We start from the raw sequence: 21178 nt of genomic DNA on the forward strand, positions 1-21178 counted from the left end.
CTGGTTTGTCCGTGTCACACACTGGGCATCCCCCTGACTCCCATGCCCTCTCTCGCCGGCTCAGCCCGGGTGGGGCAGCACCGCGGGCCCTTTATAGACGGAGGAGCGGGGCCAGCGGTGCGGCCCGGCCCCGGTCGCAGGGCCGGACTCTGCCCCGGCAGCCCGGCCGCTCCCCCGGGCGCCGGGCCTCACCGCTGGCCCCGGGAGCCAGGAGCCGGCCGAGCGCCGCGACCCGCGACCGGGCGTCCTCACGGCGGGGCCCTCCGGCCCCTCCCCGGCCGCGGCGGGGCGAGGGCAAAGGCCCGGAGGCCGGGGCGGGCCGGGCCGGGCCCGGGCGGGAGGCGGAGGCGGGCGGCGCGGGGGGCGGGCCGGGCCGGGGCGGGAGGCGGCGCGGGGGGCGGGCCGGGCCGGGCCGGGGCGGGGGGCGGGCCGGGCCGGCGGAGGCGGGCGGAGTCAGGGCGGCGGCGGGACTCGTGCTCGGCCCGGGCTCCGCTCGGCGCTCGGCCCCTGGCTCCCGGCTCCCGGCTCCCGGCTCCCGGCTCCCGGCCCCCGATCCGCGGCGGCGGCGCCCCCGCGCCCGGCCCGGAGCAGCCATGCCGCCGCGGCGCAGCATCGTGGAGGTGAAGGTGCTGGACGTGCAGAAGCGGCGGGTGCCCAACAAGCATTATGTGAGTGCGCTGCCCGCCCTCCGAGCCCGGGCCGGGCCCCCGGGAGCCCCCTCCCCTCCGCCCCCTTCCCTCCTCCTTCCCTCCCCCTCCCCCTCCCCCTGACCCTCCCCCCCTCCCCCGCCGCCCGCCGCCGGGCCCTGCGCCTCCCTCCCCTCCCCCGCCTCTGCCGGTCCGCGTCCGCCTCCCCTCCTCCCTCCTGGCCCCGGTGCCGCTTCTCTCACCCTGTCCACCACCCCGGCCCCACTGCATCTCCCACCCCCCTCCACGTCCCCCGCCCCCTTCACATCCCCCCTGGCCCTTCATCTCCCTCCACCCCCCTCCACGTCCCCCGCCCCCCTCCATTCCCTCCAACCCCCCTGCCCCCCTGCACCTCCCCCCCCGCACCCCCTCCACCTCCCCCCGCCCCCCTGCAATCTCCCCCCCCCCCGCACCCCCTCCACCTCCCCCTGCCCCCCTCCACGTCCCCCTCCCCCCTCCACCCCCTCCAACCCCCCCGCCCCCCGCCCCCCTTCACCTCCACCCCGCCCCCTATCTCCCCCCCGCCCCCTCTACCTCCCCCACCGCCCCCTCCACCCCCTCCATCCCCCTGGCCCCCCTCCACCTCCCCGCGCCCCCCTCCATTCCCTCCTGCCCCCCTGCACCTCCCCCCGCCCCCCTCCACTCAGTCCTGCCTGGCCCCAGCCGATGGAGGGACAGGGAGAGGCGCCAGCCTCGGGCCCTCCTGGTCCGCAGGCTCCCAGGCGCAGGGACCAGCCACAGGTACCCCTCCCTGCATCGCCAGGTCCCGCTGCGCCCTTTCGGGGGAGACAACCTGTGAGATGCAGGGGAAGGGGGTGTGTCTCAGAATGGGTCCCCAGAGCGCCTGCACCCTAAGAAAATTGAAAAAGAAAACAGCCCCCCCCCCCCCAGTAGCTTCTATGTTAAAGTGTACAAAGTTTTCTCCGGTGTCTCCCTCTGTGCAGAGGGACTCTGGTTTAGGGCTGGCGAGGACATTAGGCCCATTCTGCAGATGGGAAGGCTGAGGCTCTGAGAGGCCGCAGGTTCTGGAAGGTGGCGCTGGATTCAGGTCTTCCCAGCCGGCCGCTGGGACGTGCCTGGGCAGACGGTGGCCCGCAGGGGGGAATGGCTTTCCCAGCCGCCTGGGGGCTGGATCTGGGGCGGCGGGGGCCCGAGGGGCCCTGGGACCGCCCAGAGGTTGGGGTGGAGGGGTGGGGGGCTGTGGGGGGCTGTGGGAGGCTGCCCCGCTGGAAAGCAGGGAGCTGCGTGGCTGGTGGTGGGAAGGGGCCGTGGCAGCGGCTGCTGCGGAGTTCACCAGGAAGGAAAAAAGAGGGAGAGGGAGAGGGAGGGAAAAACCCAAACAAAGAGGAGGAGAACAATGAGTAGCAGAGGGCGTTGGCTGGCCAGATCGGCTCCCTGGCCTCCCCGAAAGCCAGGCCATCGTGTGCTCCCGAGGCCGGTGCCTGCGCCGCGATCGGCGTGCCTCCGCCGGCCTGTGACGCCGGGCCTCTGCGGGAAGGCTGTGCCCTGTGTCTGTATTGTTATTGGCCGGCCGCTGGCTGTCCAGCCTCCGCCAGGCGGCGGGAAGCTATTTCCTGGACCTGCGGCATCTCTAAACAGAGGAAAGTTTCTCTGGGTCCCAGCACTGAGCCGCACGGCCCGCGTCCCCCGCCCCCTCTCTGTGGGTGACCCGTCTCAAGGGCTGCCAAGCCCGGGGTTTCTTGTTGGAGCCTGTTACGTGCATAACCCGCCTGGCTCTCTGCTGGGCGACAGACTCGCCAACATGGCAGCAGGCGGAGGTCGGAGATGCCCCATGCCGCCTCCCACCGGACCCGGGAGCCGGCAGAACCAGGACAGAAACGGCCACCGCACACGGGCACCGGCGGCCACCGCTCCCTCCCGCCCTTCCCCGTCACGTCATGTCAGACAGAGGCCCTGGAGCCCTTTTACAGGTGGGGAAACTGAGGCTCGGAGCGGTGAGGACCTGTGCCTGAGCTCACAGACAGATCCAGGTCTGCCGGGCCCCACGGGGGTATTCCACCGGGTGGCACCGCTGCCCAGACCCCGCCCCCTCCGCGCTCCCCGAAGCCCGGTCCCCGAAAACGCCGGGAAGTCTGCCATCGTCTGTGACCACCCTGAGGCTTTCCGTCTCTGCTTAGTCAGCCCTTCCTGCCAGGTTTTTTTTGGTTTTTTGAGGGTTCTGCAGCTTTGAGGCGTCTTTCTAAGCTTTCAACCACTGTTCAGGGCCTCTCAGGACAAGCCTCTAAATGTTCACACGTGGGTCTGGGTTCAGTCTTGGCCTCGCAGCTTGCTAGCTGTGTGGCCTCCCAGAGCCTCAGTTTCCTCCCCTGTCAGCTGGGGGTGTGTGTGTGTGTGGGGGGGGGTTGAGGGTGCCCACTTCCTAGCGGGAGGGACCATGTGACTGGCACGGCTGGCTCCGTAACACGCAGATGCCTGCCTCCCGGCCCCGTGGTGTCCGTGTCACCCTGATTGGAAACACGCTAAAGTCACATGGGGAGCCCGTTTCTCTGTGTGTGAACCGGGGTTAGTCACGCTGTGATTCAGGTGGCCTCCCTCCCTCTGTGCAGGCTCCGGGCTCCTCGGAAGATGGCTGAGCCGCAGTCTGAGTTGCCCTCAGGAACCGGGCAGATGTAGTGCCGGGACGGCAGGGGTGTGAACCCACCAGATCCTGCCCCCGCCATCCCCACCCCACCGCCCCGGGAGGAGTGGGTGTGGAGGCAGAGGTGGGCCCGGGTCCGCACTTCTCTTCCGTTCGGGAGCGCCTGTCCGAGCCCGGCCCGCCGCCCGGAGAGCCTGTGAGCGGGCGCTGAGCGGTCCTGGGCTCGGCCGCCGCCTGCGTGTGACCTTGGGCTGGTGCACGGCCCTTCCTCGGCCCCTCGCCTGTGATCTGTACGTTGTACGCACGGCCACTGGCCTCGAGGGCAGAATGTCTCAGCCTCAGGCTGCTGCGTGCGGACCAGGTGGTGGTTTGCTGTGCGGCCGTCCTGCGCGCCGTGGGGTCAGAACCGACCGTCACTGGGACCGGGCCGCCTCACTGCCTGAGCCCATTCGGCAGAGACGGGGTGGGATCATTGTGAGCGTGTATTCCGATTCGCCCACAGCGTGGGGGAGCAGTGGGTCACCCCCAAACGCCTGTCCGCCCCCACCAGGAGCCAGCTGCTGAGACTGGGCAGAAGGACAAACAACTCTGTCCTATGGGGAAGGGTGTGCCAGGTGGGCAGTGTGTAGGTGACGGGGGTTGGAGACCTGCGTGGCCTGCAGGTATGCAAGGGCTGGGGTCTGCACAGGGCTGGCGGCTCTGGTGTCTGCACCAGGGTTGTTCATCCGTCCACCCTAACAGGCAGCTCCCTGAGGGGGGGTGGGCTGCATGTCCAGGTGAGCCCCCAGGTCCCAGCCGGACCAGAATGTGCCTTTTTCGCCGGAACAGAGCAGTCGCGGTGAACAGGGCCTGGTTAACGCTGCTCACAGCTACAGCGGGTCCCCAGGGTCCTGCTTCTGCCCCTCTCGGACGTGCAGTAGCATCTCTGGCTTCTACCCACTAGATGGTAGGGCATCCCCCTCCCCAGCTGGGCCAACCAGAAGTGTGTCCAGGAGACATGCTCCCCGGGGGTCCAAACCACACTCATCCCTCCCCTCCAGCCGCTGCATGAGAGCACACCGCTCAGCCAGGGAGCACTTCCGTCACCAAGACCCTCCGTCCCCTCCACCCTCCCCTGCTTTGCTGCTGGTCCGGCCACCTCCTGCTCATCCCTCCGTCGCCTGGGCGGGTCAGGTCACCGGTGCTGGAGACAATCCCTGGGGAGCTGCGCCTGGAGCGTGGGGCCGCCCACCAGGCTGGGCCGCCTCCTCCTCCTGCAGTGGCTTCTCTCCCATGATCGGGGTGGCCTCCATCCCGTGCCCTGCCCCAGCCTCGTTCGCCTGTGGGCAGCGCCACGGGCCAGGCCCGAAGGTCGCAGGGGCCTCTGAGATCCCAGAGGTTGGGTAGCATTACTCTTGGTGATAAATTCAATGATATTATTGGGGGGGGGGGGCTCCCCAGAGCTGCTGCCTTTCTCCGCCGGCACCTTTCCTGCCCAGAGCCAGGGCTCTGCCAGTGTGCCCCCCGCCCCCTCGCCATAGAGAACCTCCCGGCTGGGTTGCCTTCTGGCCTGAGGGGAACGGGGAGCGCCCCCTGTGGGTGTGCGGGTGTATTGATTGCCCCATTTCCGGCACTGGAGTGGGCTAGCCAAGCCTTGTGGTTGGAAGAGGCTTAGTCATCAGGGCCCCAGGTGCTGGCTTGCTCTGTCAGGAGTTCCTTAGGTCGGTGGTCGGCAAAGTGCGGCTCAAGAGCCACATGCAGCTCTTTGGCCCCTTGAATGTGGCTCTTCCACAAAATGCCACGGCCCGGGCGAGTCTATTTGGAAGAAGCGGCGTTTGCCGAAACCCGTTTGGCTCAGTGTATAGAGTGTCGGTCTGTGGACTGAAAGGTTCCAGGTTCGATTCCGGTCAAGGGCATGTCCCTTGGTTGTAGGCACATCCCTGGTAGGGTGTGTGCAAGAGGCAGCTGATCAATGTTTCTAACTTTCTTTCTCTCTCCCTTCCTCTCTGTAAAAAATCAATAAAATAAAAAATAAAAAAAGAAGTGGCGTTAGAAGAAGTTTAAGTTTAAAAAATCTGGCTCTCAAGAGAAGTTTCAATCATTGTCCTGTTGATATGTGGCTCTGTGCACGGATGAGCCTGCCGACCACTGGCCTAGGTGCTAAGAGGAGCATGGTGGCCCCACCTGTGGGGCTCCTCTGTGGAGCTTCGGCCCAGCAACCAGGAGGTCACCGGTTCATTTCCGGGTCAGGCCATGTGCGGGCTCCATCCCCTGCGGGGGATCCTGCCTGATGTTTCTGTCTCTCTCCCTTCCTCTCTTTCTAAAAAATCAATAAAAACATATTTAATTGGAAAAAAAAAAAAAGAAGAAGAGCATGATGATTGTAGTTAGAGCAGCAATGTTTATAACAGCTGAGATTGAATCGGTTGTGGCCAGGCCCTGGATCAAGCTCTCTGTGTATTTAGTCATCACAACAGCCCTTTAGTGATATTGATACACTATTTTTTTTTTTTAATAAATTAAAAAAAAAATACACACACACACACACACACACACACACACACACACACGCTAAAGGCCCGGTGCATGAAATTCATGCACTGATAGGGTCCCTAGGCCTGGCCTTTCAACAGCCAGCCCGGGCCTCCCTTCCCCAGCTGCTGGCTGCTGGCCAGGGCCTTCCTTCATTCCGCACCACCCCCTGGTGGTCAGTGCATGTCATAGCAAGCGATAGAACTCCCGGTCTTCCAGGACGGGTGTTGCTGGCCCTGGGGGTCTGCGTGTTCGCCTCGTTCCCATCGCCAGGAACAGGGTCCGTGGGTGCCTTGGCTGTGTTCTTGCCAACTCTCTTGAATTGTGGGACTCTTCAGTGTTTGCCAGTCTGGGGGTGCGGAAGAGAACCTCTGGGTGGTGTTTGCTTTTCACGCCTTTACCAGCCAGTGGAGTGTTCTCTCTTTTGCCCCCTGTTTGGGGATATTTAATGTGTGCAGTGAATTTATACATTTGGGGCCCTGATCCTTCAGGGCCTTACATGTTACATCAGCATTCCCACACTGCCCACTGTGACTGGAGGCTCAGAGAGGTGGGCAACATATGGCCTATTGGCTAAAATTTATTTAAAGTAACAGTGAACTAATAATAAAAAATAACCTGTTAATTTAATTAAGAGCAAATCTTGGTTAAAAGCACTTTGAAGTGAACAGGGTGTTAATTTTCACACATGACATGCCAGACCGGGAACGGTGTCCGTTACACCGGGGCCCGCAACATCCAGGGCTTCCTGTGACTGCAGTTCCACGGGGCCGATGTGAGGGTGAGGCGGGCCTCGCGTGTGGGAAGGACCGGGTAACTGCGCGCTGTTGTAAGGCAGTGAGTGTGACTGCACGCTGATGGAGTGTGCGAGCACAGTACCGTCTGGTTAACGGGGTAACCGGGCACGCCCACCAGTGGAGAAGGAGGTTTGAAGGATGCTCCTGCGTCCTGTCGCCGCCGCTAGAGTGCCATCGGACGGCTCCCGGCTCCCGGCTCCCGGCTCCCGGCTCCCGGCTCCCGGCACAGGAAGAGGCAGAGTAAGCGCTGGCTGCAAAGCGCAGACAGGCCGCGTCCCGCTGGTGCACGCTAAGGGTGGGAATCTGCCTCCGTGAGCACAGAAATAGCTGAGAAAATAAGTCACTTCTGTTTCTGCTTGTCTGTGCTTTTCTGTTTTCCAAACGTTCTGGGAAGACACATTCCTGTTTTTAGTAAAAGTAAAAATAAGAAAACCGCGGGCTCCTCTGAAAAAAGCAGCCGTGTCAGGCCGTGGGGCCCAGCCCGGGCCACATCCTGTCCCCAGGCCTCCCTGAAGCCGGGCTTGTCCCGCTCCTCCAGCGCCCGTCCCCCCAGGCCCGCCGCCGAGGGAGGTCTCTGCCTGCAGCTTCCCCATCTCTGAGCCCCGGGAGCGGAAAGAAATGAGTTTAAAATACCCCGAGGGAAGAGGGCTGAGCAGATGCTTTTCCAGCGCAAACACCCCCTGCTCAGCAGGCCCCAGCCCTTGTCTCATAGCCCCTGCAGCTCAATAGATAGCGTGGGAAAGAATTGCTTGTCTGAGTTAAATACCCTTCAACGCCAAGGTCAGAGGGCACTGGGAAGGCCGTCCAGGTTAGGGCTGTGTCCCACCCCCCACATCCCCGGGCATTCCATACATCCTCCTGTCCCCCACCCGGGGGTGCGGGGGTTGGCCAGCAGCACGCCCTGCCCACAGTTCGGGGAGCACAGTGGTCACCGCGCTTCGCGTCCGGGACACGCCAATCCTGGTGCCATGGTGCCCGCTCTGTCCTCGGAGAAGATGCTGTGGTCTGAGGCGTTGCTTTGCGTGACTCAGTTTCTCCTTCCCCTGGGCGGGGGGCAGGGGGGCAGCTGAGGGTCCCTGCAGCTCCGGGAAGGGACCTTCCTGTCCACCTGGTGGGTGCGGGCTGAGCCCCGGGCACCCGCCTGGCCGAGGGGAAGAAGACGGGCTCGTCAGGACGGCCGTGTGGTCGGAGGGTTCGAGCCCGGCTCCCGCCCCAGAGACCAGGTCCTGTTCTGGATTCATTCTCCTCTCGCTGCTGGCGCTGAGCCTGTTCCTCCGGGAAGCGGGGGGCCTGGGCGGGGACAGTGAATGAGCTTTTGTGCAGCGTGCCGGAGGGAGGGCGGGCAAGGCCCCGGGGACCCTGCAGTGGGGTCAGCCAGAGCCCGTCGTGGCATGGGAACGGCAGTGGTGGCCTCAGGAGGCGCAGTGTTTCCGTGGCCAGCCAGCGGGCAGGGCGGGTGTGGCCCTCTCCCCCGGAGGCCGCCCCTGCCCGGAGCCCGCAGGCCATGGATCCTCGCCCGGCCTCCAATCGCGGGTGTTCTCTCCCCGTCCCCGCGGGCGGGGAGCCCAGGCCCGGGCCCTCTTCGGGGAGTGAGGGGAGAGGGGCTGGAGGCGCGTGTGCTGGGCGTGTGGGCAGTGCTGCCCCGGCCTCCGCCACAGGTCCGAGGCCACCGGGACTCCGGGCTGCCTGACTCACCAAAGGGAAATGCAGGAAGCCACGTCACCTCTGAATTTCGTGTGAGCACGCAGTATTGGGGACGTACGCCAAAACCACGTAGTCATTGATAGTCCACGTCGCAGGAGGGAGGTATAGTCCTCGCGGGAGATCCGGGGCCCTGTTGATGGGAAGGGCGTGGAGCCTGGGCAGGTGGGGAAAAAATAGATGCCTGCAGCATGGGTACCATTACTAGCCCATTTCACAGATGTGGAGACAGAGGCTTAGAAAGGGGAAGTACTCTGCCCAGCATCACCCTTGGCTCTGCTTGCTCTCTGTCGTTGACTATAAATAGGGTGCAATCAGCCCACCCCAAACCTCGAAGGGAAGCATTGCCTTAAAGCACGTACGGATGATAGTTTCTCTTCTGCTTCGTTAAGCAGACTTGCACGCACCCCCTGCCGGCTGCTCTGGCAGAGAAAACCGGGAACCCAGCGGTGGCGTCACCGTTTCCTGCTCCCCGGCCAAGGTGTGAATCAGCAGCCCGTGGCTGCGGGCCGCCCTTGGCCGCCGTCCGTCGCACAGATGTGGGGTTTTTGTCCTCGGCCAGGCCTGGCCCTCCGCCAGCGAGGCTGTGATGACCGGGAAGCCTTTGTCCTCATAGGGGTCACCATCTGGGATGTGTCACCTGGAGCCTAAGGCTGTGACGGGGCCTAGCGGGCTGTGGGGCCGGGGCAGGGGTCTGAGCCCTGGGACAGCTGTGCTCGGAGCTGGGCTCCAAGGAGACAGCGGGACTGGGAATAGGCACGCTGACTGGTAACGGGCTTCCTGATACGGGTAGAATCCAGAGGACTGGAGGGGGAAGGATATATGTAGTCTGACCTCCATCATTCATGTAGCGCTGCCTTCGTTATAAATGAAGGCAACACCCGCGGTGATACCTGTGACTTTGTCACCGATAGAAACTCACCGACATTTTCAAGTCGTTTTATGGTGTTTTCGTAAATCCCAGTAGATCGTTTATACTCATCACTACTTCAGAATGGTGATGTTCCTCAACCAACTGCTAGGTCTTGTTACTTATTCCAGTAGTAAATGTGTGCATATTTTTAAAATGTGTTTCTATTGATTCTTAGGAGTAAGAGGGAGGGAGAGAGAGAGAGAGAGAGAAATATCGATGTGCAAGAGAAATATCCGTGGGCTGCCTCTTTCCCATATGCACCCTCTCTGGGGTTGAGCCCACAGTCTGACCGGGAATTGAACCAGCAACGTTTTGGTGTATGGGGCAATGCCCAGCTAACGGAAGCCACACCGACCAGAGTGGTGTACACATATTTATAATTTCATTTTTTGAAACATTTTTATTATAATCCAGCGTCATTAGCTCCTCTTAAAACCCCATGAGGTTCGTTTTGCCCGTTTTAAATGGTTCTGAGGGAGGGTCCGTGGGTCTCGCCGGATGCCTGAGGGTGTACGGCAGAGAAGACAGAGGAGACGGCTGGGCAGAAGCTCAGAACTGGGGCCTGGGAGCCGGCCGGCAGGGGTGTGGCCTGGCTCTGCCCGTTACTGGCTGAGTGTGGGGCCTGATGAAGGGACTTCACTTTCTCGGTGCCTCTGTTTCCTGGTCTGTAAAACGAGGGTAAAGCATAGAACCTGCTAGGAGTGACTTTGCAGTTAGGGCTTAGAGCAGTGCCTGCTGCATAAAAGTGCTGGGTGAGTGTTACTTATTAGTACCACCTTTACCATCATCCGCAGCTTTACACAACTAACGATGTGCATTAAAAAAAATTGTTTTTTAAATTGATTTTGGAAAGGAAGGGAGAGGGAGAGAAAAATAGAAACATCACTGATGAGACCCTCTTAGCTGGCCTCTTTCTGCCTGCCACCCAGCGGGGGGGAGGGGGCTGTCACCCAGCGGGGGCACCGTCACCCAGCGGGGGGTCACCCAGCGGGGGGCCCGTCCCCCAGCGGGGGCACCGTCACCCAGCGGGGGCACCGTCACCCAGCGGGGGGTCACCCAGCGGGGGGTCACCCAGCGGGGGGTCACCCAGCGGGGGCCCCGTCACCCAGCGGGGTCCCCGTCCCGCTCACCCCTGGGGACCCAGAGAGCCTCTCGGAGCTCCACCCTCAGAAATAACGCCCTCACCCCCGCTCCCGTGGTGGCTGTTCGGTGCTGTCGGGGCACCTGCGACCTGGGAGAGAACTCCGATGTCTTCTCACGAGCACCTGCTATGCGCCAGGCACCGTGCTGGGCCCTTAGTGAGAACGGAGGCCCCTGTGACCCCGTGTCCTGGGCTGTCCCCGCCATGCCCCAGCGCGGGCTGGTTTCTGGCTGTTCCATGCCGGCTGTGTGGCCGTGGTGAGCCAGCCCCCCTTCCTGCCCTCCAGATCCCGTGACATAACCTCCGTGAAGTCCTTAGTGTATTTCCCAACCAGCCCTATCGATGTGGCCCATCTTTAAAACGCCACGGGACGCGGGGAAAATTGTTAAAAATCGGGACTTTCCCGCCAGAAGCGGGACGATCTGGACTGCTGACATAGGCGAGGCCCCGACTTGAAATCTCCCAGCTGTTTCCTGTGCCGCCCAGGGCTCCTGGGAGGGAGGGAGGGCGGGAGGGAGGGAGGGAGGCCGGCCGGCCTGGCAGCCTCGGAGGTCTCCCAGCCCTGAGCGCCTGCCCTGGAGGCTTTCCTAGAAAGCCAGCCTGCAGGTTGGTGTCGGCCGAGCCTGGGCTCCAGCTGCCAGCGCCTCTGGCTGCCATCGGAAAGTTCCCGCGCCGCTCCCGCCAGATGTGTGCGAGGACCGGCGCTGGCAGCCGGGGCCCGGCGGGGCTGCGCGCCCGGATCGGGGTGTTCCCGCTGGTCCCGTGCGGGGGAGAACGGACGGGAGTGGCTCCCGCCGCCCGCCCTCTGCCTGAGACCTGGCAGGGAGGGGGCCGGGGCGGGCAGCCCTGAGTGGGTGGGTGCACAGGCGGGGGCAGTCCTGACTCTGCCTGTTAACACGGCTTATCTCGAAAGATTGGCGAGGGCCCAGGGGAGACAGACGCCGTCCGAGCCTCTGGTGCCCCACCTGGGAACCGGGGTTACCAGCGACGCCACTGCCCGCTGCCCCTCGCCTGGTGTGTGCTCCCTCACGTCATCCTCAGCCGGCCCGGGAGCGCAGGCCCTGTTCGTCCTGCCCATCGCACAGATGGGAAAGTGGAGGCTCGGGGCCGTGACAGGGCTAAAGAGCCGAGGGGCCCAGCAGCTCAGAAGCGAGTGCTCGGCCTCTTCTTTCTCCTGAACGACACGAGAGCATGAGCAGCATTTAAGTGGTTAATTGACACGCGTTCAGGAACATCCCCTTTTTTGGTTTAGCGTGGCAGGAGGGTTTGGGGACCACCAGCACAGCCGGGATGCAGGACGGTCCTGTCGCCCCCAAAGAACCCCCCAAGACCCCGGGCCCTCACACAGCACTGTCCTCTTCTCCTCTGCCGGCTTAGAGCGGCCGTGGGCGGACGGGGCCTTGTCTCCGGGGCCGGCCCCGCCCCCCTCCCCCGGCATCTCCCGTCACAAAGCGGGTGCGTCCAGTGCCCGGAGCAGCTGAGCTGTTCGTTCAGCCGTCTCAAGAGCACGGTCACTCCGGGCGCCAGGAGGCTCTGGCTGCGCGGCCCTGTCCGGGCTTTCGGTCCGTCTGCCTGTCTGTCCACCTGCCAGTGTGTCTTCCACCGGACAGTTCCGGAAGGCCCTGGGAGGGCCGTGGCAAGCGGGGCAGACCTCGCCCCCGCCCCTTGCGGGCTCCCAGGGGAGGGGGTGCCGGGCCCCCACACAGAGCAGCACGCCAGAGGAACGGGAACAGGACTGACACCTGCGAGAGGAATCGCTGAGCGGGCCAGGAGGGAGGCGTTCCCGCCCGAGGCGTGGCGTGTGCGGGGCCCGGCGTGGTGTGGTGGCGTGTGCGGGGCCCGGCGTGGTGGCGTGTGCGGGGCCCGGCGTGGCGTGGTGTGGTGATGTGTGCGGGGCCCGGCGTGGTGTGGTGGCGTGTGCGGGGCCCGGTGTGGTGGCGTGTGCGGGGCCCGGTGTGGTGCTGTGTGCGGGGCCCAGCGTGGTGTGGTGGCGTGTGCGGGGCCCGGTGTGGTGGCGTGTGCGGGGCCCGGTGTGGCGTGGTGTGGTGATGTGTGCGGGGCCTGGCGAGGCGTGGTGGCGTGTGCGGGGCCCGGTGTGGTGCTGTGTGCGGGGCCCAGCGTGGCGTGGTGGCGTGTGCGGGGCCCGGTGTGGCGTGGTGTGGTGATGTGTGCGGGGCCCAGCGTGGCGTGGTGGCGTGTGCAGGGCCTGATATGGCGTGGTGGCGTGGTGTGACAATGTGTGCGAGGCCCGGCGTGGCGTGGTGTGGTGGCGTGTGCGGGACCCGGCGAGGCGTGGTGGCGTGTGCGGGGCCCGGCGAGGCGTGGTGGCGTGTGCGGGGCCCGGTGGCATGGGAGGTCCTGGCCAGGCCTGGGCAGGAAGAGCCGTGGTCACGTCTTCCCGGACCAGGCAGAAAGTGCCAGAGGGCAGGGCTCTGTCTTCCTCATCCACAGCCGTGTCCCAGCCCTCGGCAGGGAACGGGCAGGCAGTGGGCACTCTGTCTATTGGTGAATGAATGGAATGTCTCCATGGAGCACCGAGACACAGTCCGATTTTCACTTCAGAGAAAGCGCTCCCCCCCCCTCGCCCCTGCCTCCCCTCCCCCTCCCCCTGCCTCCCCTCCCCCTCCCCCTGCCTCCCCTCCCCTTCCCCCTGCCTCCCCTCCCCCTCCCCCTGCCTCCCCTCCCCTCCCCCCTGCCTCCCCTCCCCCTCCCCCTGCCTCCCCTCCCCCTGCCTCCCCTCCCCTCCCCCCTGCCTCCCCTCCCCCTCCCCCTGCCTCCCCTCCCCCTCCCCCTGCCTCCCCTGCCCCCCCTTCCCCTCCCCCCTGCCCCTCCCCCTCCCCCCTGCCTCCCCTGCTCTCCCTCCCCCTGCCTCCCCTCCCCCTCCCCCTGGCTCCCCTCTGCACCCAGGCAGGGTCTGCCCTCAGCTCCACCTTCCGCCTGCGCGTTCACCGCGCACCCCACAGCGGGCGCCGAGCCCACAGCCCGAACCACAGCATCTCTCCAGCCGCTCACACCGCAAGCATTCGTGCTCGGGCCGCTGCCAAGCACTCACTTAATTGAAAAGACAGAGAGAGAGGAGAAAAGCTGGCAGCTGGCCACCCCAGGGTGGCACTGGCGGTGGCGCAGGAGCTCAGTGCCTCCTGAGGCTGACGGGGGCAGCAGGGCCCGGCCTCGGGGAGCTGGGCGGAGGAGAGGGCATCGCAGAGCCGAGGGGCTGGGATGGAGTCTAGAGTCAGCCGCCCCCCAGTTGCATGGCCTCAGGCCTGGCCTGGCCGCCCTCTCTGCCTGCGTCTCCTCCTCTGCACCCCATGGCGGGGCCCGCCAGCCGGCCGGCCTGCCACGGGGATGGCACCCGAACCCCGTAAAGCACCCAGCACAGCACCCGCGTGGCCGCACAGTCCCCGCTGACTGTCTCGGGTCCTCAGTCACCGGGATCCCACCTCACTCCGCACCCCGTGCTCCCCTCCTCGGCCTCCCAGGCGCCGTGGCTCTCGGCCGCGTTTCTCCGGGAATCTCTTTAAGAGAGAAACACGCGCCCTAACCGGTGTGGCTCAGTGGGTAAAGCGTCAGTCTACATACGGAAAGGTCCCAGGTTCGATTCCGGCCAAGGGCATGTCTAATACCTTGGTTGCGGGCACATCCCCAGTTAGGAGTGTGCAAGAGGCAGCTGGTTGATGTTTCTCTCTCATTGATGTTTCTAGCTCTCTATCCCTCTCCCTTCCTGTCTGTAAAAAAAATAAGTAAAATGTGTTTTTAAAAAGAGAGAGAGATGAGCACGTGCTCTCCGACACTCACGGTGGCGGCGGCGGGAACTCACTAAGCAGGGCTGTTGCAATTCCGAACAGCGACTGGGAGCGCTGGCCCATGAGGGCCAGATGTGGGCAGACCGCGGGGGAGGCCGACAGACGGAACCACAGGGACCAGCACAGTTATGTTTCCCGTCAGTGAAGCCGGCAGAGCCATCCAGCTGCCTGTGCTCCCACCTGCCTCTCTTCTCCTCCTCCTCCTCCTCCTCCTCCTCCTCCTCCTCCTCCTCCTCGCTCTTGCCCTTCCTCCCCACCTCCCACCCCCTCAGGGTGCTCTCCCCCACCCCGCATGCTGCCAGGGAGGCGATCTGAAGCCCAGCCGGTCATTTGCAGGCGGCTCCCGGCATCTGCCCACCGGAAACCCAGCCAGCCCGGACCCGATGGGGATGGGGCTGGACGGCACCTTCTTTTTAAAACTCCTGGGCGCCCTGGGGCGTACTCCTGGAGCCTTCTCTGCAGGGAGTGGGTGCTGCGGGCTAAGGGCTGCCCGGGCTGTGGTGTGTGTGTGGCTTGGCCGTAGCGGAGGACAGCGTGAGTTGTCCTGGGCGAGGGTCTTGCTGCAGGAACCGCCAGGCCTGTGAGCGGCGGCCGCCCCTCCAGGGCTGTGTGAGAGCCCGTTTTCCTCCCTCCGAATCGAAAGGGCTCTGCGCTTTCTCAGGTCCGTCCCAGGCCTCCTCCCCGCTTGCCACGTGGCCGCCCTGACCTCGTCATCCCATCTATACAATGAGCCATGGTCTAGAGCAGCGTTTTCAAAACCCAGGCATGGACCCTTGGCTGCAATCGAGCCCGGGACCCTTCAGTCCGCAGGCCGACACTCTGTCCATTGAGCCACACCAGCTAGGGCTGGTTCGTGTCTTTATTTGTGGATGAACTTCCCCCTTGTGGCTGTTGTCACTCGGAAAGGGAACCGAACCTGAGGGCACTGGTGGCCCCCTCCCGATGGGCTGGGTTGGACCTGCCGAGGGAGCTGAGGATGAAGGCTTAGCATGCGTTCGTCGAACATCCTCCCTACAGTCCGGCTGCAAGCAAAGATCCTAACCAATGTGCATTCCATTCCTGGAGCTTTAAAAGTAATCGCATTGTGTTTACAACCCCTCCTACCCCAGTGCAATAGAAAGGACAGGCACCCCGTTTTCCTGAGAAGGCAGAAGCTCAGAGTCCCAGGACTTACGCCAACTCTGAATGAGGTCAGGGGCCAAGGCCCCACACCCGCTCCCCTCCCTCCCACCCCCACACTCCCACCCCGTCATCAGCGGGCAGACAGGGCGGTGCAGCCGTCAGCTGTGACTGCGCACAGTAGGTGCTCCGTGACCTGGGAGGATGGTGCAGAGGGACGGTCTCTTGAGTGAGCAGGGGCAGCAGAGAAGGTGGCCTGGGGTTCAAGGCCACAGACATGTTTCTTCCTGTCCTCTTAGGAAAGTGACTCCTCCCCCCACCCTGCTTATAAAAGGAAATACATTGTAGAAAATCTAGAAAATATAGAATTTTTTAAAAGTCCTACTTATTCTTACTTACCCAGAGCAAACCATCCTACATAATAAAAGCCCAGAGACCGAAACGGTAGAATGACCAGAGACCAAAACGGCCACAGCCCCTCGCCCTGGCCAGCCCTGCCCCCAATCCGGGGCCCCCATCAGGGCAGGCCAGCCGGCCCCCACCCATGCACTGGGCCTCTATCCTATACAATAAAAGGGTGATATGCAAATTGACCCTAACGGCAGAATGACCAGAACGACCACTCGACCAGTCACTATGAGGCACACTGACCACTTCTTAGTCCTTTTCCCGGCCAGCAGGCTCTGATCACCCAATGGCAAACAGGGAACCGGGGGTGGGGGGCGGGGCCAGCTGCAGGCAGCCAGGGAAAGTGGCCTATCGCAGGCCAGGCCTAGGGACCATACCCGTGCACCGATTTTGTGCACCAGGCCTCTGGTGTATAGCTCTTGGTGCTTTATATACGTCCACACATATATGCAGTATGGTCCGTCTGCATTGTCCACTGATTGCGTGTTTGGGAACTTGCCTGCTTGCTGAAATCTATCTGCAATCCAACATCCATACTGTCACTCGGACATGGCGTGTGCACAGCAGCAAAGCAGTGGTGTGGGCCGCTGTGCGTGCTCCCGGCTGAGGCTGAGGCGGCGACGCTCTGCCTTCCCGTTCCGGCTCTTGTGCTCAGAGCAAGCGCCTTTTCCGTGCTCTCGTCCCCGCCACGTTGGTCTTGGCGTGTGTGTGCTTTCTGTCAGCCATTGCCCGAGGTGCGGTCCGTTCCCAAGCCCAGGAGGGCCGGGCCGGGCCTCACGGAGAAACACGCGTGTTCGGTGAGCTTCACTCAGGCGTGAGCTGTGGCACCGCTGGCCATGAGGTCGCTGGTCCCAAATCCACATACGTTAAAGGAGGTGTCTTCCAACAGGCGCCTGACACTCGGCCTCCCCTGGAACCGTGGTCGGCAAACCGCGGCTCCAGAGCCACAGGCGGCTCTTTGGCCCCTTTGCATGTGGCTCTTCCACAAAATACCACGGCCTGGGTGAGTCTATGTTGAAGAAGTGGCATTCGAAGAAGTTTAAGTTTAAAAAATGTAGCTCTCCGAAGAAATGTCCGTCGTCGTCCTGTTGATGTTTGGCTCTGTGGGCTAATGAGTTTGCCGACCCTTGGCCTAAAAGCAGAGGTCCAGTGTTCGCTAAGTCCGTGTTTGTCAGAGTCTGTAGAACATAGCTGCACACGTGTATCTTGTTTGAGGTTGAGGGCACACTGATTCGCCTGTCCCTTTTACCTGCCACAGTGCCTGCACTGCAGGAGGATGAGCAGCCACCTCCACTGGCCCCGGCCCAGCTGTGCCCACAGGGGCTGTGGGGCAGGGGCACGGCGCCTGGGCAGCAAGGCCCCCAAGGTTCAAGGGAACCTCGGTCAGGTCACTGCACTCCTGGGCCTCCATCTGCTGCCAGGAAAACGTGGGGAGGGTTCGGCTGGCCCGGGGATCTGGGCTCAGCCCCACCCCGCAGCCCCTCGCCCCCAGTCGCCCTCCTGCAGGACTCGGACGAGAAGGAAACCCAGACATCAGGGCCTTGGAAACCACACAGGCCCGCGGCCGCGGTTGTGTAAGAAGGGGTTTTCAGCGGAGGCCGCAGACAGCCTGTAGTCGGTGCTTCCTCATTCCCAGGGGAGGTCCCGCCGCTCTGGGCGGAGGTGGGGTGGTGAGGAAGCGGGACAGTGGGCAGAGAGGACAGGCCGGGGCTGGGACGACGTGAGAGACGCTGCCCGGCTCCCTCCCCGCAGACCTCCGGCCTGCCTCCACTCTGCGAGGGCCGGACCCGGCGTCTGGGCTTCTTCCTCGTGGATTCATTCAGAAAGCACAGATTTTTCCGCCGCGCTCAGCGCCGGGCGCACCGCGCTCGGTGAACAAGACAGGCGTGGCCTCTGCTCTCACGAAACGTGGAGCCTCGCGGAAAGCGGACCCTCAGGCGGTTGCAGGAAAGGGTGCTTGTCCGTGTGATGGGGAAGTGGGTGCCCGGGAGACACGCAGCAATGTTGGAGGGGAGGGAGCAGTCCGGGAGGGCTTCCTGGAGGAAGCAGCATCTAAGCGGTGCCCTCTTCGTAGACTTGTGGGACGCCCCACATTCTGATTATTTCTTTCTGGGGCCATTTAGTCCATTCCTCTACCTCCTTTACTTCCAATCAGTTGGAACTTTAAGTCAAGAGGCTCAAGATGCAGGTTAAATGTTTGGTTGACAACATTTGCCAGGAGACTGTGTGTATTTCTGTCTCTGTGAACCTGGCCGGCCTGGGTACTTCCTGTAAGTGGAATCACACCGTATTTTTGTCTCTTGGAGACGAGCCTGTTGCCCTTAGCGCAGTGCCCTCGGGGCATAGCATGTGTCAGCATCTCCTTCTTTTTCTGAGACGGAGTCGTGTTCCCTTGCATGGATGTGCCGCACTGTGCGTTCTCATCCCTCCGTCCCTGGACACCAGTCTGTCCCACCCTTTGGCGTGAAGAAGCCTGCGTCCCATTTCCGAACGCCGGGCCCCCGAATGTCACCGTGGGTGGGGCTGTTATCTGAAAGCCGGGCCCCGGTGTTATTCGGTGGCTTTGGCTACAAGTGACAGGCACGGACTCCGATTGCAGGAAAGGGGAGGTGCCGGCTTGCGTTGTGACGTGTCCAGGATGCTGGGCCGGGGCTCCCAGGAGGCCTCAGTTCTCTGCCCCTCTGTCCCTCTCACCCTGCTTGCTTCTGGGTGCAGGTGCCTCCCACACGGTAACCCCTGGGGGGCGTTCTCCTCCCGGCAGCCGTTGCCTGGGGGAAGGGGTCTCTGCCCTGATCGCGCCGTCCGAAGTCCCAGAGTGGAGTCCCCTCGGCCCCCCCTGAGCCATCGCGTGGCCGGCTGCAGGCAGTGCTCTGGTGGGCCAGCCCGGGGACCCGCCCCCACCCCCCTCTGGCAAAGATGGGAAGAGGGAGAGGGGTGGCCCCCAGGAAACAGGGGCTGTTAGCAGCAGAAGGGGGAGGGGACCGGGTGAGCCGGAACAACGGCTGCAGGGCCCCACGGACGCGAGCCACGGCGGTGAATCAGGGAGGTCACTGCCCCGTTTCAGAGAAAGGGGCGGCGCGGCCAGAGCGCTCGGCGCCCTGTGAGCCACCCAGCGGTGGAGCGGGCGTTGGCACCGGTGAGCGTGCTCCTCGCCCGGCCCCCACACGCCCGGCAGAGCCAGAGCCTGGTGGGGGCAGTTCTCGGTAAAACGGTTAGGCCTGGGCCTCCGAATGCCGACCGTGCACGCCTGCTCAGAGGCTGGCTCCGGGAAACCCGTTAGGCCCGTGCAGAGCCCTGCGCTGCGCATTGCGTGCGGGGCTTGAACTTTGCAAACAGGGATCAGGAATGAACGGTGTAAGCAGATTTCCCCCTGTTTATGAGTGTGTGTGCTTTTTATTGGTTTTGAGAAAAACATAAAAACCTTTGATGACATTTTCTCTCTTTTTCCCCCTTGTTTTTTAATATGTGTTTTTTAAATCCTTACCCGAGGATATGTTTTCATTGATTTAAAGGAAAAAGAAAGGGGGTAGGAGGGGAGGGGGGGAGAGACACAGAGAGAGAGAGAGAGAGAGAAAGACACCCCCATGGGTGCCTCTCATATATGCCCCAACCTAGGATTGAACCCACAACCTTTTTACTGTACAGGACGAATCCACATGGGCTTTGTTCTTGGCAGCAGGTCATCCAAACTTGGCCTAAACATCCCCTAGAGACGGCAGCTTTTGAAATGCTGGTCTCTGGGCTGCTCTCTGGAGAGCTGGGACTGAAGTCCAGGGCTGACCCCACGGGCTCTGCCTGGCCTGGCCCAGGCCACCTGCTCCCTCTTCCCCGGCTCCCCATGGGTTCGGACTCGCACCACCTCCGCATCTGAGACACTATCCGCCCGGCGGGGACGGGGCTCCCGGGGGAGAGACACGGTGCTCTGCGGGGGAGAGAAATTAATCCGTACCGGGCAAAAAACGACATACCACTGCACACACGTTATTTATCTCCACTCGTGTGTGTCGTCTTTCCAGCTGACCCTCGGCTCATGGAGGGCCAGGGCCCACTGTGTACCCCCCGGACCTCTGACAACACGGGACCCCTCCTTTTCAAGCAGCATTTCTCTGTCTCCAAAGAGCTTTCACAGAGATACATGCTTTGTAATGGCCAGAACAGCCCTATAACCACGGATAACTTGTGTGAACCGGAGCGGGGTGATGGGTGCTGACTCCTTAGCCCGGGAGTGTCCGGGCCACCAGAGTCCCCAGCCAGGTGCCTCTGGCCTCCTGCCGCCACTTCGCTTTGGACTTCAATCAGGACCAACGTTTTAAAAATGACTCTGATAGCCAAAGCCGGTTTGGCTCAGTGGTAGAGCGTCGGTCTACGGACTGAAAGGTCCCAGGTTCGATTCCGGTCAGGGGCATGTACATTGGTTGCGGGCACATCCCTGGTAGGGGGTGTGCAAGAGGCAGCTGGTCGATGTTTCTCTCTCATCAACATTTCTAGCTCTCTATCGCTCTCCCTTCCACTCTGTAAAAAATCAATAAAATATATATATTTTTTAATGACTCTGATAACCCTGCTGGCATGGCTCCGTGGTTGAATGTCAGCCTATGAACCAGAAGGTCTGGGTTCAATTCCCAGTCAGGTCACATGCCTGGGCTGCAAGCTCGGTCCCCAGTCGGGGCGTGCAGGAGGCAGCCCATCAAGGATTCTCTTTCATCTTTGATGTTTCTCTCCCTCTCCCTCTCCCTCTCCCTTCCTCTCTCTCTAAAAATCAATAAAACATATATTTTAAAAAAGAAAAAAGAATGACTGACAAAAAGAGCCTGCCCCGCGGCTCTCTGAATCGAGTGGGGAGCAAGACACCCTTGCGCTGCCGACAATAACAGCACCTCCTGCTCCGAGCAGGATGCTGACGCCTTCCCACGCTCGGTTTCCCTGAACTCTGTGCACAACGCTCTGGTGGAGGTCATCCTACCCATTTCGTTGAGGAGGAAGCTGAGGCTCAGAGAGAACGAGTAGCCTGTTCCAAGTCATACAGCCGGTCGGTGGCGGAGCTGAGATTCAAACCCGGGTCTTTCTCACTCTGAACCTCGTGCTTGGCCCCCGAGGCCCCGTGGTGCTAACGCCTGTCTCCCTGCTCCCCTGCAGGTCTACATCATCCGGGTCACCTGGTCCAGCGGCTCCACCGAGGCCATCTACCGGCGCTACAGCAAGTTCTTCGACCTCCAGGTAAGGACGCGGGGCTCCGGGAGCTGCGGGCACGAAGGACTTCCGTTGGACTTCCTTCCCGCATGGGTGTCAGAGCCCAGACCCTCGCACAGCAGGCGGACGGTGCTCCGTTTTCACCCCTAGAATTGAAAGCGCCGTCCGTGTGCCCGCTTCGGCGGCACACGCACTAAAATTAGCACAGTATGGAGAAGGGGAGCGTGGCTCCTGCACGGGGTGACATGCACACGTGTGGGCATTCCGCATTAAGGAGAGAAAAAAGGTGCCCGTCGCTTTGGGGACATAC

General features: G+C 62.7%; 1 protein-coding gene across 2 annotated transcripts in view; it reads left to right on the forward strand.

Moving 5' to 3' along the window:
• Positions 1-476: 476 nt before the first annotated feature.
• The window catches only part of SH3PXD2B (SH3 and PX domains 2B), a 71828-nt gene continuing 51126 nt past the window's right edge, over positions 477-21178 (forward strand). Inside the window, exons 1-2 of one of the 2 annotated variants that reach the window (XM_036424728.2) lie at positions 477-668; positions 20815-20895. In XM_036424728.2, the coding sequence (XP_036280621.1) occupies positions 594-668; positions 20815-20895 (156 nt within the window). In that variant the 5' untranslated portion in view covers positions 477-593. The remainder of the gene's footprint in view (positions 669-20814; positions 20896-21178) is intronic. The other variant, XM_036424729.2, reaches the window with a different exon arrangement.

The sequence above is a fragment of the Pipistrellus kuhlii genome, unplaced genomic scaffold (genome assembly GCF_014108245.1).
Source record: "Pipistrellus kuhlii isolate mPipKuh1 unplaced genomic scaffold, mPipKuh1.p scaffold_m20_p_8, whole genome shotgun sequence".
NCBI classification, from domain to species: domain Eukaryota; kingdom Metazoa; phylum Chordata; class Mammalia; order Chiroptera; family Vespertilionidae; genus Pipistrellus; species Pipistrellus kuhlii.